The sequence below is a fragment of the Spermophilus citellus genome (assembly GCF_964194105.1).
Source record: "Spermophilus citellus genome assembly, chromosome: 17".
NCBI lineage: Eukaryota > Metazoa > Chordata > Mammalia > Rodentia > Sciuridae > Spermophilus > Spermophilus citellus.
This window is the reverse complement of record NC_138199.1, coordinates 57,950,865-57,968,605: the sequence shown is the minus strand read 5'-3', so window position 1 is coordinate 57,968,605 and position 17,741 is coordinate 57,950,865. Positions and strand designations below refer to the sequence as shown.

The 17,741-nt window shown below is 55.8% G+C and overlaps 1 protein-coding gene across 3 annotated transcripts in view; it reads left to right on the top strand.

The window, feature by feature from the left end:
- The window catches only part of ARHGAP27 (Rho GTPase activating protein 27), a 32,185-nt gene extending 15,520 nt beyond the window's left edge, over positions 1 to 16,665 (top strand). For 2 of the 3 annotated variants that reach the window (XM_081271121.1, XM_081271122.1), the window contains exons 4-18: positions 9,960 to 10,355; positions 10,488 to 10,670; positions 10,848 to 10,928; positions 11,004 to 11,087; positions 11,293 to 11,360; positions 11,688 to 11,778; positions 12,282 to 12,386; positions 14,108 to 14,206; positions 15,135 to 15,246; positions 15,353 to 15,478; positions 15,546 to 15,644; positions 15,819 to 15,896; positions 15,988 to 16,122; positions 16,248 to 16,353; positions 16,442 to 16,665. In XM_081271121.1, coding sequence (XP_081127247.1) covers positions 9,960 to 10,355; positions 10,488 to 10,670; positions 10,848 to 10,928; positions 11,004 to 11,087; positions 11,293 to 11,360; positions 11,688 to 11,778; positions 12,282 to 12,386; positions 14,108 to 14,206; positions 15,135 to 15,246; positions 15,353 to 15,478; positions 15,546 to 15,644; positions 15,819 to 15,896; positions 15,988 to 16,122; positions 16,248 to 16,353; positions 16,442 to 16,619 — 1,941 coding nt within the window. In that variant the 3' untranslated portion in view covers positions 16,620 to 16,665. Of the gene's footprint in view, positions 1 to 5,535; positions 5,653 to 9,959; positions 10,356 to 10,487; positions 10,671 to 10,847; positions 10,929 to 11,003; positions 11,088 to 11,292; positions 11,361 to 11,687; positions 11,779 to 12,281; positions 12,387 to 14,107; positions 14,207 to 15,134; positions 15,247 to 15,352; positions 15,479 to 15,545; positions 15,645 to 15,818; positions 15,897 to 15,987; positions 16,123 to 16,247; positions 16,354 to 16,441 lie in introns of those variants that run through there. The other variant, XM_081271123.1, reaches the window with a different exon arrangement.
- The last annotated feature ends 1,076 nt before the right edge of the window (positions 16,666 to 17,741 follow it).

Below are 17,741 nucleotides of genomic sequence, written 5' to 3'. Positions count from 1 at the left end.
GTAGTCAGTTACCATTACCCAGTATGATGCATTGCACATAATTGTATGTGCTACTTTTATACAACTGGCAACACAGTAACTTGTTTACTGCAATGCCACAGGTCACCATGGACCCAGGAGTCAGGCATCACCTGTGACATTACAATGGCTATGATGTCACTAGGCCGTAGAAATATTTTACCTGTGATATAACCTCTGTGTTCTGTCATTAACCAAGATGTCATTATGTGTCATATGACTGTGTGTGTGTAAAAGTATTTTTTTTTCTTCAAATATTATATGGCTTCATTTTTTGCATTTAAATATTTGATCCCTAAGGGTCTATCTGGGTAGATGGAGTAAGAGGTAGACTCACCTTTATTTATTTTATGTCTTGATGACAGTCCCTTGTCCCATCACCTTTAACTGACAATTATCTTTCCGCCATGATTTGTAAGGGTATCTTGGGCATGGTCTGGTTCCTGGCCGTGTCGGGGTTTTTTGTTCTGCCTCTTTCTAGTTGCTGACTGCCATAGGGGTAGAGTTTCTATCTTTGCTCACCAGGGCTCAGGTGCAGCTGTTGGAGCAGCTCACTTGGGGGCGTGGCCAGAGTGCAGAAGGAGGGTGGTCTCTACCCAGGGGCCTGTAGGACTATGTATGTGGGGCTCCTGTCAAAAGGCCAGAAGTTCTACCTACTCTCAGCCTCAAGGATAGATAGTACCTAGCTTCCCTGGGCTCGTGGGGACAAGGGGTTTGGTACAGGGCCATCTGGCTTTATCCCTGGGCCTCCCGGATTCCAGCCCCGCCCTTGGGCACAGCCTCTTACCTGGACCAGGTCCTACCCACCCACCTGCCCTGCCCTGCTTGACTCATGCAGTAGAAGTTTACTGCTGGGAGGAGAGGGGAAGCAGGACCCCCAACTGGGGGCTGCGTCCTAAAGGGAGGGAAATTACTTTGTCTGTGAGAGATTGAGGGTTGAGTTCTGGAAGGGCAAGTCAGCTTCCAGGTAAGAAGTAATGAGCAATTTGTAGGGTGGTAACATGGAGGATGAGGAAAGTTTGAGGAAGATTTTCTTTTTTTTTTTTTAATTTTTCATTAGGAAATTCTTTAAATATACAGATAAGGGAAAATAATTTTTGCAGGGGCTGCTAGGATTGAACCTGAGGCCTCTTGCATGCTAAGCACATGCTCTATCACTGAGCTGCCCCCAGCCCAATAAAAATAATATTTTTAAAAAATGAATACTATTGCACCTATTACCTAGCTTGAATAACAATGGCCGTATTTGTTTGCCTGTTTTACTAAGGAATGATCAATTTCAGACATCACTGTGGTCTATATCTGAAAACTTCAGAATGTGTCTCTGGAAATAAATGTGCTGTATCCATAATCACCTTACCATTAATATTCCTAGCAAAATTAGTGTGAACTTAATATCATGCAAGAGGCAGACCATGGTCAGATTTCCCCATTTCTTAAAACACCATTGAGCCGCTGGCTGGCTGGCTGGCTTGACCCAGGATGCCACCAAAGGTTATGCATGACATTAAGTCTCTTGAGGCCCTCTTGAACATCCCTGCCCTTTCCTCTGCTGGAAGCTGCTCAAAAGACAGGAGCAGGTGTCTGCCAGAAGATCCACCTGTTTACGACCTGGGAGTGGTGTTCCCATGACCTCTAACCCCTGTGCTACCTGTGAACTGGCTTAGGCAGGTCAGATCATCAGGCTCAACAACAGCTGATACAAAGGAAGCAGGAACAGGAGGACCCTAGGCCTCTGCTTAAGCTGGACAGGTGACCCTGGCTGGGGAAGGAGGAGAGAGAAGATGAACTTCATGTCGGACATGCAGCTATCCCAGCATACTACAGAGGATGCCCAAGGCAGTTGGATACAGGAGCTTGGAGATGGAGCTGTGCTGCTCACCCACAGCTGGCTGCGCTGTCCTAGGGTGGTAGGGCAAGAAGCAAGGTGCCACCGGAAATCCCTGAAGCCAGGGCAAAAGAGGCAGAGCCTGCATCCAAATGACTGAGAAAGAGGAGGGCAGCCTGGAGGCGTGGTCTGAAGAAGCCTGAGGAGGAGAGGATTTTAAGAATGCTCATCAGAGAGAGGCCAGGCTCCAGGGGACCCACTTTTTAAGGGAGGTCTTCTGAGCATGTGCCAGGTATCTGAGCAAGGAGGCTGAGGGGGAGGCCTGAAGGAAGAAGGGGTCCTGGACGAGGCATTAAAGGAGATGCGGGGATGCAGCCAGGGGTATGCTTATGCTTTTTAAGATGGAGAGACCTCAAGTTTGTAGAAGCGTCAAAGGGATGAAAGTAAGCAGGAAAGGGGAATAGGGGTTAGTGGTGAGTCCTCTCCCAAGTACCAGAGGCTATGGGGGCCCAGGTGGGAAGGTTAGCCTGGAGAGGAGGCCTGTTCCCTCTGTTGAGGAGAGGCAGAGGCAGAAGTAGTGGGTGTAGGTGCAAATTAAGTTTGGGTGGGCAGAAGGTGACAACCCCCCTGGTCACACTGTCCTGCCTCCTTAGCTTGGCTCTTAACCACCAGCCAGGAGATTCCTTGAAAGGCCACCTCCCCTCCCTGCTGGTGCCTTACTCAGAGCCCAAGCAGCAGGAGCTGGGAGGAGCCGCACCCCAGATCCCGAACACCCGGAGGAGCAGGCCCAGCAGGCAGCCCCGTGAGGTCACACCCAGTGGCTGGGGCAGAGTCCAGTGCCCAGGGCACCCCGTCGAAACCTATACTCAGAAAAGCAGAAGTGTCTCAGTCGCTCCCGTGTGGGAACTCAGTGGCCTCCAGGGAGGGGGGGTGGCAGGGAGGACAGCCCCATTCTACAGCTAAGGAAACTCAGGCCCAGACAGTCCAGCAGTTGCTCAGAGGAAAGCTGAGGCCAAGGCTCCCGGAGAATCCGCGTCTCTGGACTCCTGCACCCTTCTGTTTTCCTTGTCATCCGGAGGCTTCAGCCCCAAACCCATTATGTTCAGAATGTCATAGCACGTCCCTGTCTAGGTCTTTACCCTGTGGAGGGGCCGTGCTCAGGCTGCCTGGCCAGTCGCCCCACCACCCAAACCAGTCCCATCGGAACCTCAGGGTGCTGAGGCAGGCACGGCTCCTCCAAGTATTCTGAGGCAGGAGGACCAGGACCTTGTGGTGGGACCCCCTGTCCCCGCCCCTTCATATTGCTGCTCCTATAGCTCTGGGCTAGGCCCTGGTGTACGCCAAGTGAGACCCAGTCCCGGCCCTGGAGAAGCTGTGGCCGGGAGAGGAAGAGAGGGCTCCACCTGCTGTCCCTCCACTCAGCCTGGGTGGCACAGAGCAGCTCTGTGAGTGCACAAAGGAAGCGGTGTCCCTCACCAGTCCCAGAGCCAGTGCCTGGGTGGAGTGGCTGGTTTGGGGATCTTCTGCCTCTTACCCAGAGGACAGGATTTCCCTATTGCACCTGCTCCTGCCCCTTCCTGGGAGGGTCTGGGAGAGAAAGATGAGGACTGAGGGGGGCAGGAGTGGGTGCCATGCAGCTGGTTTGTTCTGGCGCCCCCTCTGCCCCGTCCCCCACCCCCAGTGTGCCTCTTGGAGGTGTGAAGATGTACTTGAGGGAGGAGGAACCGCTGGGGAGCCTCTGTGGTCATCACCTCCTCTTGCTGGGTCTGAGAGCCAACCTCTGTGCCCTGCAGCAAACAGAGCTTGTGGGTTTGCTGTGCCTTAGAATGTGGGGTGCCTGAGCCTGCTGGGACATTCCCAGGCATGGAACCAGGCCACCACTGGGAAACAGGGGCAGGTGAGTACTGCCTGCCAGCTCCCAGGTCCCTGACATCACATCATCACTCCCGGTCCCTGTCACAAGGAGACCCTGTCCCCTCTGGGTTCCCACACCCATCCTCCCCTCTTGTTCCTATCCAATTCCTCCCAAGTGACTCAGAGCAGGGCACAGGTGTGTATGTCTGTCTACCACGCGGCCTGCGCAGTGGTTTCATTAATGAGGTTCTGGCATTAAGTTAGTTAGAAGAGATCAAAATAAAACACACAGACAGTACCTTATTTTATATTGTTAGGTCCGAGACAGCTCGCCTCCCTGTTTCCCCGCCTCCAGCCGCCCAGCAGGGCAGCGAGGATTACTCTGGGCTAGCAGGAGAGAGAGAGAGCGAACACGCCGGGGAGCAGCCTTTTATTTGGGGGGACAAGAGATTCAGGGGAGAATTCCATCCAATGAAGGTTGAGGGGGGGCTGCACTCCAAGGTCAGGGTCAGTGATTGGGTCTCCAGGGTCAGTGGTTACGCACACCCCCACATGGATGGGCTCTCTCATCAGGAAAGGGTCGGGATAGCTCCGACACAGCCAGAGCGCCTCAGGCCCTTAACGGGAGTCACCCAATCACGTGTCAGAATGGCTCCCCACATGTCTGGTCCCTGGTCTCAAGTGGGAACAATGAGATGTACCGTGTGTGGCAAGCATGAAGCCTCCTGCCCTCCACCTCCAGCCAGGGAGCATTCCCCCAACCCCCGCGTGGGCTTCCTAGGGGGGCCCGGGCATGGGTTCAGGAAGACACCTGAGCCTTTGTTTGAGGGCAGAGGCCAGCGGAGGCCCAGCCTTGCTGTGCTCTCACCAAGGGCCCCACACTCAGAGTCTGAGCCCACAGCGGGTGCAGGGGAGAGAGAGGCCAGAGCCGGAGCTGGGAGGGAGCTGGGTGGCCATTGTAGTCAGGGCCTGGCCTTGGGGCTGGGGAGGAAGTAGCTCTGAAAGGAGAGGGGAGCAAGATGGTCCCCAAGGGAGCAGCCACAGAAGCTTCTCACCCAGGTGTGCTGTGCCTACTACACATGGCTGGGGTCTGGATCCCACCTGCATGAGGAGTAACGGGAGGAGAGTGGGCCTGGGGTTGGTGAGGAGGGGAGCTGGCACCCCCCACACTTCTCTGGGTCCTTAGAGTAGGGGTGGGGAGGGACTGGGCACACTTGTCCACAATGTGGACACACAGATGGGGATGGGTGCACATGGGCACAAAGACGAGAGGGGGTAGGTGCCTCTTGGGGACCAAATCTGTGATCAGGTAGTGGTGTGGCCAGAACCACTTCTGTTCTCTCGGTGGTGTGCAGGGTCCAGACACCAGTGCCCTAATACCACATCTGCCCGGGGCCCCTTCCTCTTTAGGAGTCCTTCCCATCCTCCACAGGCTTCCTCTTTTCCTTTACATCCTCCCTGGGCCTTAGGGGAGTTGACAGCCATTTATTGTCCCTGTTTCCAGCCCAGGCGCTACTACTGCAGACCAGCCCAGGCCAGAGCCCTCAGCTGTCCCTTTTGCTTGGTCCTCAAATGTGCAGCATCCCCCTCACCCCCACTCAAATGTGACTGGCTCTGTGTGTTGTCTGGGCCTGGGATTTAGAACTCCTCCATGACTCGGAGCTCAGATCAGCAGCCAGTAGTAAAAATACCCACAACCTGCAGGCCCCCACCTCTGCCTCCCGCAGCCTGTCTCAGGCAGCAGCACTTCCGCAACCCTGACAGGAAATGGGCTGCACTCTCTGCCTACCGCCATCTCAAGGCAACTTCTTGTTTCCCTGTTGCCCTGTGCCAGCCCTGAGGTTGTGTCCCTTGGCTGCATCCCCAAAGTCTTCCCAGGGCTCAGAGGGGACAGGATGGTGGACATGATTGCCAAACTGACCAGGAGGCAGAGTCGAGCCCTACGGGCACAGGTAGGGATGGTGGCCTTGGGGGGCAATCTCAGCCTCCATAGGCAGCAGAGGGCCTTCTGGGGTTGAGGGGCACGCTGTGAGCCTCTATTACTCATGGCTGTTAGGAGCTGGATGAGTGGGATTCAGGACAGGGAGTCTCAGGAACTCAAAGAATCTTCCTTTCTCGCCTCTTTTCTTCTCTCTGAGGTCCTCAGCTTGGGGCAAGAGAGCCAGTGCTGCTACCTGCTTGTGGCCATGGGGAGGGAACTGGAGACAGGGGAGAACCAACGTAAGGAAGAGTGTGGGGCTGGGCAGCTGATGTGGTGAGAGCCAGGGTCCTTCTTGGCTCTGTTCTGTGGCCTGAGGTGGGAGGTGACTTCTTTTTTCCCACTTGGTGTCCTCTATATCTCTAGGATACAACCCAAGAGCCCTTGGTGCTGTCCTCAGACCCCTGTGGATGGGCTGTGGCTGTGTCTGGGCCTCCAGGAGTGGAGGCCAATAGGAGCCCTTGGAGGCCAATAGGAGGGCCTGGCCCCATTTGGTCCCTAGGATCCAGCCAGAACCAGCTAAGACCCTGCCAGGACAGGAAAGCAGCTCTATCTTAGCACCATAGGGACTCTTGAAAAGTCTGTGGGGCCTCAAGGTGCTGCATACTTGCCCTCTCAGAGGTGTCACAGTCAACAGAGGCACTTTTGTGATTTTAACGAAGTTTTATTGTACAGAATTCTGAGGCTACAAAATGTTTAAAGAAAAAAAAAAAAAAACAGAGATGGTATCAGTGGAAGAACAGCCCCTCCCAGGGGCTGCAGCATCTGAAACAGGTGTGGCCCCTGCCTGCTTGTCCCCAGAGAGGGCCCCTGGGCCTGTAACTTGGGGGCAGCCTAGTCCTCCCAATGCTTCCTTCCAAGTGTTCTACCCTGCCCCCACAGTGTGATTCTGCATATTCTCTTCTTGGTGACAGCTCTGTCCCACTGGAGACCTAATCTTTCCCCTCTGAAATCTAGTCTGTACCTGCTAGGGTGTGGAAATCTCTGATCCAAAGTGGCTTCCATGCCCCTCTCCATGGGTCCTCCCAGCCCCTGCCTGGTCCAGAGATAGGCAAGGCCACTGCCGCAGTGGCTCCAGCTGGGTGGGCAGGAGTTGCCTTGGTTCACTCCCCTTCCTCTCCTATGGCCTCCATCCTGTCCTCCTTCTGGGTTCTATGGCTCAAACTGTCATTCTCAGGAAGCTCTTGCTCCAAGTTGTCTTTTATTGTGGTGTGTGTGTGTGTGTGTGTGTGTGTGTGTAATGTTTGGCATAGGATTGACTGGTGTATTAAAGCAGTAAGTGTTTTTGGCAGATCTGCTGTGTTGTTTGGGGGCATTGGCCTACCTGCTGGGGGCAAATGGAATCCCTGGCATTATCCTGCATCTTGCTCTGAGAAACTCCCGCCTTGAGGGGGGTGGAGGGAGCAGGCAGACCAGTAGGCAGCTAATTGATCACCAAGGTGGAATGCCAGCGGGCCCTGACAGAGCAAGGAGAAAAAGGCGGGCAGGTGAGACCTCTCCAGAGTCTTGTGAACTCAGGCCAGTGGAGGGGCGGGATCTGGGTGCTCAGGGAGTGAGGGGAGGGAATCCAGGCTGAGAGAACACCCGGAGCAAAGCATGGAGGTAGGAAGGTGCCTTCCGTGTTGGAGGTGGGCAAAGGCCTGGTGTGGTTGGAATACAGGGTGCCACGTGAGGCCTGTGGGAAGGGAGAAGGAAAGAGAAGTGGGGTGGAGGGTCCTATGTCAGCCACCAAGGAGCCTGGAGGGGTGAAGGGGAGGGGCAAGGAACTAGCAGACTGGTGTCGGAGCTCTCCCTAGCCCATGTGCCTCGGGACAGCCACCCTGTCAAAAACTGCAATGCGCCTTCTCTGACAGTGTCTCGCTCTTGTTTAGCGGGATTCATCACTGATGTACTGTACATTTCACTGTCAACCCCCTCAACCATTTGCACACACTTGCATTTGAGGGTCAGCCCTGCCCCACGGGGTTTTGTGGCCATTTGTTCACTGCTACATTCCTGGTGCCTAGAATAGCACCTGGCACCGAACACAGCAGGCAAATCTTTGTTGAACAAATGAATGTTTTTGAGGTGCCTGTCTATGGCCCAGAGAGAGCCCATTGTAAGAAGGACATGCTTGCCCACTCAGAGGTGTCACAGTCAACAGAGACACTTTTGTGATTTTAATGAAGTTTTATTGTACAGAATTCTGAGGCTACAAAATGTTTAAAGAAAAAAAAATGAAAACCAGAGATGTGGCTCAGTGGAAGAACAGTCACTGACATGCGAGAGGCCCTGAGTTCAGTCCCAGCACCACTGAAAACACGAAACAAAATGAAAACAAATATAACCCCTCTGATCACCCTGCTCAGCTAAGACCATTGTTAACATTTTGGATGATTTCCAAATACAAAATTGGAATTATATTAGGCCTACCGTTTTGCCCTGGAGCATTATGTATCCTTAGAAAGCAGTATTCATCCCCACATGCTTTTTCGCTGCTTGAGGTTTAATGATATAGTTATATACCCTTCTGGGAGGTGCTGAGGGTGCTGGCTGGGTGCAGTGGGCACACCAGAGGAATCTCAGAATAGATCTTGGACTTGGCACCTGAACAGAGTCCTGATGCAGGAGGAGGAGTCCGCTGGGTGAGAAGGGTGGAGGTTGGGCTGCTGTGAATGAGCTACTGCCCGCAGGACACCTCGGGAGGGTGGGGAACTGCTGGGTGCTACTAGAGCTCAAAGTTCAAGGCCAGGGGCAAGGAATGGCAGGAAATAAGGCTTAAGCACAGGCAGGGATAGGCAGCCTCTGGTGCCTACACAACGCTGTGACTTTGCCCTGCAGCCAGCAGGGAGCCAGGAGGTGTGAGTCAGGTAAGCTTCTATTCCTTAAGGGTGCTCATGCCTGGCCAGGCTTGTATTCCACGTGACAGACCCCACCTGCCCCCTCTTCCTTTGAAGGGAGACGGGGACTCACCTTTGTTTGTCCCCTTTCTAGCCCATCTGACTGTCATCTCCCTCTTTGCCACCCCAAACACCACATTAGAAAGTTCCAGGCCTAAATCCAGAGGTGGGGCAGCAGGCAATCCCAGCTCTTTCTGGTCTGGAGTGGGAGTGGTGGGCTCTTTGGGGGCTGTGGAATGCAACAAGTCCAAGAAAGGAAACCACAGAAGGGACAGGTCCTGGGCCATTTCTCTGTTCCTACCCAACTTTTCACTGGCCTCTGGGAGTACAGTTGTGAGAACTGGGGTATCATTGTTTCATTATTGTTAATTTAAAAATTGGTGTAAATTGTCCTACCCATCTGTGGCACTAAACTACTTCACAAAGCACTTTCAAGAACATTTCCTTATTCTATGTTGGCACTACAATTTCTGGAATGGGCAGAGCAGACATTTGACACCCAGAAAAACTGAGGCAGGGGTTGGGAGGACCCATGGAGAGGGGCATGGAAGCCACTTTGGATCAGGGATTTCCATACCCTAGCAGGTATAGACTAGATTTCAGAGGGGAAAGATTAGGTCTCCAGTGGGACAGAGCTGTCACCAAGAAGAGAATATGCAGAATCACACTGTGGGGGCAGGGTAGAACACTTGGAAGGAAGCATTGGGAGGACTAGGCTGCCCCCAAGTTACAGGCCCAGGGGCCCTCTCTGGGGACAAGCAGGCAGGGGCCACACCTGTTTCAGATGCTGCAGCCCCTGAGAGGGGACAGATCTGCAGCACCTTGAGGCCCCACAGACTCTTCAAGAGCCCCTATGGTGCTAAGATAGAGCTGCTTTCCTGTCCTGGCAGGGTCTTAGCTGGTTCTGGCTGGTTCCTGGGGACCAGATGGGGCCAGGCCCTCCTGTTGGCCTCCAAGGGCTTATACCAGGGCCTGCCACACTGGCCCCCCACTCCTGGAGGCCCAGACACAGCCACAGCCCATCCACAGGAGTCTGAGGACAGCACCAGGGGCTCTTGGATTGTACCCTAGAGATATAGAGGACACCAAGTGGGAAAAAGGAAGTCACCTCCCACCTCAGGCCAGAGAACAGAGCCAAGAGGGACCCTGGCTCTCACCACATCAGCTGCCCAGCCCCACACTCTTCCTTACGTTGGTTCTCCCCTGTCTCCAGTTCCCTCCCCATGGCCACTAGCAGGTAGCAGCACTGGCTCTCTTGCCCCAAGCTGAGGACCTCAGTATCTCTCTGCCATCCAAGAGAGAATGGAACTTGCTGAAGGTCGCCCTGGTGGCAAGTGGCCAAGTGAGCACTATGTGATCTTGGAGCTTCCCTGAAAGTCACCTTTCCTCCTTCTTGGCACAGGCGGACGACCCCCAGGAGCCGGTGTACGCGAACGTAGAGCGGCAACCTCGCGACACCTCGCCGCGCGCTGTCGCAGCCCCCGGCCCCAGCCCGGTGTGGGAGACGCACACGGACGCGGGCACCGGACGCCTCTACTACTACAACCCCGACACGGGAGTGACCACTTGGGAGTCGCCCTTCGAGGCTGCGGAGGGCCCCGCCAGCCCGGCCACCTCTCCGGCTTCAGTGGGCAGCCCTGAGAGCCTGGAGGGCGAGTGGGGCCAGTACTGGGACGAAGAGAGCCGCAGGGTGTTCTTCTACAACGCGCTGACAGGCGAGACCGCCTGGGAGGACGACCCCGAAGACCAGCTGGAGATGCAGCCCGGCCTGAGCCCCGGCAGCCCAAGGGACCAGAGAGTGAGGGGCGGGGCCCGGTGGGCGGGGCCGCCTCCCGGTCCCTGACCCCGCCTCCTTCTGGGGCCGGTCTGCTATGGGGGGCGGGGGCAGGACTGGCACTGAGACCCCTGACTCCGTCTTCTGCTCCCGCAGCCCCCCACCCCTGAGACGGACTACCCCGAATTGCTGACTAGTTACCCTGAAGAGGACTATTCCCCCGTGGGTTCCTTCAGTGAGCCCAGCCCGACCTGTCCTTTGGCCGCACCCCCAGGCTGGTCCTGTCACATCAGCCCGGACAAGCAGATGATCTACACCAACCACTTCACCCAAGAGCAGGTAGGGGCTGCAGATGGATGGACCCAGATAGCCATAGGATCGCTCCCAGCAGCTTTTCTAAGAGCTCCCACGCAGACCCCAAGACAGTCCCAGGCACCGGGTGGCTTGCACCTGGCCCATTTCTTCCCCCTCCCTCTTGAGCTGGGCCCAGGGCCCTGACCATCCCTGTCCCCTCAGTGGATGAAGCTGGAGGACCAGCAGGGGAAGCCATACTTCTACAACCCAGAGGACTCCTCTGTTCGGTGGGAGCTGCCCCAGGTAACCAACTGGTGAATGGAGCGCACTGGGGAGAGTGGAAGGGATTATATACGACAGCCTGTCTCTCTCCCCCAGGTCCCCATCCCTGCCCCTCGAAGCATCTGCAAATCCAGCCAAGAAAGTGACACCCCAGCCCAGCCCAGCCCTCCAGAGGAAAAAGTAAGGGAAGGGACATGTAGGCCCTGGCAGGACCACCGCAAAAGAGATGAGGGCTGGTTTCTGGAGGTCCTGGGGCAGGGACAGAGTGGGATATACTTGTCTTCTCCATAGGCCCAGCACCGGGCCCAGCTGGGGGAGCTGCCAGCTGAGGAGGAGACTAGCCTCCTGTCATGGCTCACCCTTTCTTTCCCCTTCTCTGTCTTAGATCAAGACTCTGGACAAAGCAGGAGTACTCTATCGCACCAAAACAGTGGACAAGGGGAAGCGGCTCCGGTGAGAGCCCAGAGCCCATCTGCACCCAGACCCGGGCAGGATGGGCTTTAATGGTGAAGCTCCCTGAGCACTTCCCCGATGCCAGGCTCTTCCTAGTCCTCATAGCAACTTCACGTGCAGTACTGGGGGGAACCCAGGCACTGAGAGATAAAGTGACTGATCCAAGGTCCTTTGGTTACCAGCTGTTAGAGGCAGGAGTCCAGCCCTCCCAAGTAGGGGCCCCAGGCTCTGTTCTTAAGCTCTAAGTCCTCCTCTTGGAGGTGGGAAGGGGCCTCAGCTCAGGAGCAAATTAAAGCCCTGCACTCCCCGATTCCCCACCCCACCCAGGAAGAAGCACTGGAGTGCCTCCTGGACAGTGCTGGAGGGTGGCGTCCTCACCTTCTTCAAGGACTCAAAGACCTCAGCTGCTGGCGGCCTGGTGAGACCCTGGCCCCCAACAGGAGCTGTCCCATCTGCTCTTTGTCTATCTGGTTTGGGAAAGGCCAGGTCTGAGAGAGTGGTGCCCAGGTGTCAGACGAGGTGTGCGTTGGCAGGGAAGGGAACGTGGCTGCAGATTGACGCCAGGATAAGCAGTTCCAGCCACCTTGGGGATGGCAGCAGTCCTTAAGGGTGGACAGCTCCAGCCAGAGAGCAGCCTCCCACACCTGCTCACAGGGGCTCCTGTGCCCCTTTCTCCTTTCCCCTTTCTTCCCTGGGTGGGCAGGGAGTACACAAGCCAGGCTACAGGCTCCAGGGCCCAAAACACCGGGATCCTGGGTCCCAGAAACCCCCAGGCCCTTTCCTCAGAACTGTTGCTTGACCACACTAGTGACCAGAGCCTGTCCCTAAAGGAAGAGCGCATGGGGGTCTGAGCCCAGGCTGTAGCACACCCGTCTGAGCTGAGGGCTCCCCCTAACCTTGCTCCCACCCTTTCTCCTACAGAGGCAGCCTTACAAGCTCTCCACACCTGAGTACACCGTGGAGCTGAAGGGGGCCACGCTCTCCTGGGCCCCCAAAGACAAATCCAGCAAGAAGAATGTGCTGGAGGTGAGTGATGGGGTGAGGAGGAAGAAAGACAGGGCTTACTGATAGCCTGGGAGCCTCATTGCAGATAGGCTCCAGGAAGGAAGAAGGGAGACACGGGGAGAATTGGGGCTGGAATTCTCAGGGCTCAAGGTCAAAGCTGCCCCCACTTCAGAGATCTGTCCATGTTTGGGGCATCACATGTTATTTATTTATTTATTTATTTATTTATTTATTTTTTGTGGTGATGCTGGGGACTGAAGCCAGAGCCTCATGCATGTCAGGCAAGAGCTCTACCACTGAGCCACACCCCCAGCCCTGGCATGGTGATTCTGTAGCTCCCTCTCCAATTGAGTCAGTAGTCGTTGCCTCAGAGGGTGGTGAGAACCAGGATGGCCACAGCCCTCCTAACTACTCCAGGTTGACAGACAGGAAACTGACAGGCTAGGCCAGGAAACCTGTTCTCACCAGCCAGATCCTTGCTTCCGGTCTGACTGGGTCCCCAGTGAATAACCAAGGGCTGTAGGGAGGCTTGTCAGGCTCCCCCTGCAGGAATAGCAAGGAGATCAGGGAGATCTTCCCGTGTCTGGCCCTTTGCTGTTCCCCTGTTGTCTTATTTTGATATTAGTCACGCTCCCACCTCAGTCCCTGAAAGTTGTGAGGCAGATCACAACAAAACCCAGGAGGTAAGCGGCAAAATCCACCGAAAAGCCAGGACCAGGCAAAACACGTTAGAGATGGCATCAAGATGGAGAGGAACTGGGGGCAGATAATGAAGAGGTGCTAAGGTGGTTGCTGGGACTCAAACATGCTAGGCAGCACCCCACCACTGAGCCACATCCCCAGCGCCCCCCAACATTTTTTTCATTTTAAAAAGCAGATTAAATAATATGCCAAGAGAGTCCTGTCTGATCCGAGAAGTTGTTCCCTGCCACCTGAGACAGGTTCTGCTGTGTCGGCTGCTCACAGGCCCTAAAGGGCAGGGTTGGTGTGCACTACCACAGCCAGACATTCTAATTAACCTGCAGCGCCTGGTCCTCAGAACTGGAGGCCAGTGAGCAATCCGTCCAAGTTGTCATCCGAGTCAGAAAGGCTGCGAGCCGCCAGTCCTGCGGCAGAAAGTTGCCCTCTGGTGTTTTAATTTATGCTTCTTGATGAAGAGGGCTGTGAATGGACGTGTTACCCCAGCTGGAGTGTGGGACAGGGGTGGGAATTTCTGGCCACACAGCTGGGGCAACACTTTGAGGGCCTCCATATGAGGAGGAGGCCGTGTTCTCCAGGCTCAGCCGTGGTCTGCTTTCACTTCCTCTCTCTCCACACTGTCTCCGTTACTGGAGTCCAGCTGCCAGGGTCTCCCACAAGAGTTTCTTTCACTTGCTTTTTTGCTGGCCAGTGCTCTGGGTGAGGCCTGCCATGTCCTGTGGCTCATGGGGAGACAGGCTGGGGTATGCGGAAGTGCACCAGACAACTGAGCCCTGTAGAACTGGACTCCACCACTCATTAGCTGTGTGCCCATGAGGAAGTTGCTAAACCTCGCTGAGCCTCGATTTGCTCATCTGTAACAGAGGTGCTGTCACTCACAGCTTTCAATGAGAAGGAAGACTTGGGCTTGGGGTGAGTGAGGCCTTTGGGCCATGAGGCTCTGAGTCCCTGAGGCCAGGAACAGTTTATCTCCCTCTCCGTACCCCCACCTCCCCATCCCAGGGAACCAGAGATGATGGAGTAATTTGTGTCCCCCCATACAGCTGCAGAGCCGTGATGGCTCCGAGTACCTGATCCAGCATGACTCAGAGGCCATCATCAGCACCTGGCAAAAAGCCATTGCCCAGGGCATCCAGGAGCTGGTAAGGACAGCCTGGGGTCTCCAGGGCTGGTGGGGAGTGGGTGTTGGCATTATGCAGGGCAGCTGTGCCCTCTGTGAGTGGGACCTTCTGCTCACACACAGGGAGCTTCATGGCACTAGTGAGCGAGTGCCCTTCTCTGCAAATGCAGTCCCCGCTTACAGCCAGGATAGCAGGTGGGCTGCTGGAGAAAGGGCCTTCCCTGAGCCTGTGAACCAGGCCCTAGGGTTGTCCTCGCAGGAGGACTCTGCAGGAGGGGTCAGAACATCCAGAGGAGTTTTCCTATTTCAAAGGAAGCAGAAGGAGAAGTAGATGCTTTGAGAATTAGCCTCAGGCCAGAACGACAGACTACAATTAGAAGATAAGACTTAAAAGGATTGATTCCAGAGTCTACCATTTTTTAGGTTCAAAGTATCAATTATATACATAGAGATGGGGACTGCCCCTCTGACAACCTTCACCTGGCAATGACCTGAGGCTTTTTGACTCTTCATTCCCTACAAGCCAACATTTTGTGCAGGTTTTGGCTGGACTAATAAAAGTAGGAATCAGAGGCAGGGAGTTATTGACAGTGCTCCAGCCCCAGCTGAAATTTCAAGTTCATGGCTAGGAGCCATTCTAGGGAAGTATATCTAGAGGTGCTGAGGACAACGTGGGAAGAGGGGCCCGGAGCTGGGAGGTGGGTATAAGGGTGGCCAGGATAAGAAAGGGTGAGAGAGAACAATATGATTCTCCAACACCTTAAGGGCTCCCTGCAGTCAAGTAAGTCAATTCTGAGATTCCCTGGAGGAGGTGAGGAAAGTTAACCTCTTTAGGGAAGAGAGAACTCTGGCGGTCTGTCTCCAGGGCAGACCTGAGGGCTGGCTTTCCCATCCTGGAGAGAACCTCAGCTGGCCCCAGGCCCTGCCTCTCTGAGGCTGCGTAATTCCAGTCTGCAGACCTGCCCGCTGAGGAGGAAAGTGAGACCGGCAGCGCAGATTTCGGGTCCAGTGAGCGCCTGGGAAGCTGGCGGGAGAGAGAGGATGACACTCGGTCCGGTGCAGGTGTGTGGAGGCCTGTTGGGGAGTATCCACGAAGTGTCACCCTGGCTGGGGCCACTTGGGTCAACCCTGGCAACACGGATTGACGGGGTTCTGTGTTTCCCTGCAGCGGCCGGACCTGTCCTGAGCCCTGGAGGCCAGGAGAGCGACTTGAGCAAGGTCCGGCACAAGCTCCGCAGGTTCCTACAGCGGCGGCCCACGCTACAATCGCTGCGGGAGAAGGGCTACATCAGAGGTATGGCGGCACGACCAGGTGGGCTGCAGGGCACCTGCGGGGCGACACTGACAAGCCTCTCCCCCAGATCAGGTGTTCGGCTGCGCGCTGGCGGTGCTGTGTGAACGCGAGAGGAGCTCAGTGCCGCGCTTCGTGCAGCAGTGTATCCGGACCGTCGAGGCCCGGGGTAGGAACCGTTGCAGGCTGGGTCAGACCCTCGGGTGCCTGATGGCCTCCTTCCAAGACAAAGGATGGAGATCCCTGGGTGGGAGCAGGGTAGGGGGGAAAGGATGGAAAGCCCTGAGTAGGAAACACCAGCGGCTCTAGCCCCACCTGGGGTCAGCGCCTCCCTCTCACCCAGGGCTGGACATCGACGGGCTGTACCGCATCAGCGGAAACCTGGCCACCATCCAGAAGCTGCGCTATAGGGTGGACCACGGTGAGGCTTATCCCCAGTTCTTGCCCCAGGGTCTCAAGGTGCAAAGGGGTGTTAGCCTCCCCTTCATCCTCTGTCTCCTCCTGCGCCGCAGATGAGCGTCTGGACCTGGACGATGGGCGCTGGGAGGATGTTCATGTCATCACTGGTGCTCTGAAGCTCTTCTTCCGGGAGCTGCCCGAGCCCCTATTCCCCTTCTCGCATTTCAGCCAGTTCATCGCAGCCATCAGTGAGAATTGGGGGCAGCGGAAGGGGAGGGCAGGGAAACTGATCAACCTCTGAGACCTAGCTGGCTGTGCCCATTGCCGTCGCAGCCCAGCCAACCCTCCCATCCTCTGACCCTCCCTTGCCCAGAGCTGCAGGACCAGGCACAGCGCAGCCGCTGTGTGCGTGACCTGGTGCGCTCACTGCCAACCCCCAACCATGACACACTGCGGCTACTCTTCCAGCACCTGTGCAGGTGAGCCAAGTGAGCGGGGGCAGGTCCTGGCCAGGGCCCCCATTGCCTGCCCAGGTCTAGGCCCTGACCCCACCCCATCTCTCCTCAGGGTGATCCAGCACGGCGAGCAGAACCGAATGTCGGTGCAGAGCGTGGCCATAGTGTTCGGGCCTACACTGCTGCGGCCCGAGACAGAGGAGAACACCATGACCATGACCATGGTGTTCCAGAACCAGGTGGTGGAGCTCATCCTGCAGCAGTGCTCAGATATCTTCCCGCCCCACTGACCGCGGCGGACCTGGGACTAGGGGCAAATGACTGTGGTCCTAGGGAGACTGGAATTGCTCTCCGTGGTCCTTGGCCTTCTTTGGGTCTGCAGGCACTGTGACGTCTATACCCCTCGTTTCTGAGGTTATAGTGACCCCTGGTGGGCAGTTCGTGAAATGGGTCGTGTTTAGGGTTAATTAGGTTCTGTTCTTTATTACAGCGCCACCTACTGGGCGGGTGGGAGAATGTGTAGGGGTGAGAGTTTTGTTTTCTGGGACTCCCATGGGGAGGAGGAATTTGGAGAGGGCCTTCCTGGCTTCTTCAGGCCTTCACCTGGTCGAAACCTTCACGGAGACTCTGGTGGTGCCCCTGTCCAGGCCCTGTGCCCATCAAGCAGCTACTGACAGCTTCCTTCCAGCCGCATAGCTGAACCTGTCTCCCCCAGGCCTCAAGGATGAGCTCTTGGGCCTCTTGCAGAGGTCAGGGTGGTCAGCTAGGTGAAGTCAGGGTTCCTGTTTGGGATTGGACACCTATGCCCTCCCTGATCCACTGTGTCCTGTGCAAGTTCTTCATGCCCACTGGATGTGGACCCTGCACCTGCACTTGATATGCTGCACCTTTCCACACTCAATCCCATTTTACAGATGAGGAAACTGAGGCTTACAGAGACAGAGTGACTTGTTCAGGGTCAGGTGGGTGATCTGACTCCCCAGAAGAGGTTCCTCCCATACCACTCCAGAGAGGGCTGTTGATCCTTTGAGCCACCTACGCCCCACCGCAGCATGGGACCATGGGCAAAGCAAAGAAACTCAGCTGGGTCTGTCCTGTCTGTGCCTGGGCTGGGGAGTTTCCTGAACTCACGGAGCGAAACTGCCCCAGCTGTTCTTCTCGGGGGAAGAGGAAAGGTCAGGTGTGCCTGCCTGGTGCCCACCATGTCATGGAGACCTGGGAAAGGCCTGCAAGGGATGAAGGACAACCTCAGGAAAGGAGAGGTGAACCTTGAAGTCAGCAGACCCCTTCCCTCTTCATGCACAAACCACCTTGGTTTCTGGATCTCGATCCCCAGCCCCGCCCATCCACTCATTGACTTGACCAACAATAATCAGTAATATTTATTAAGCTTTCGCCAAGCATTTTATTTG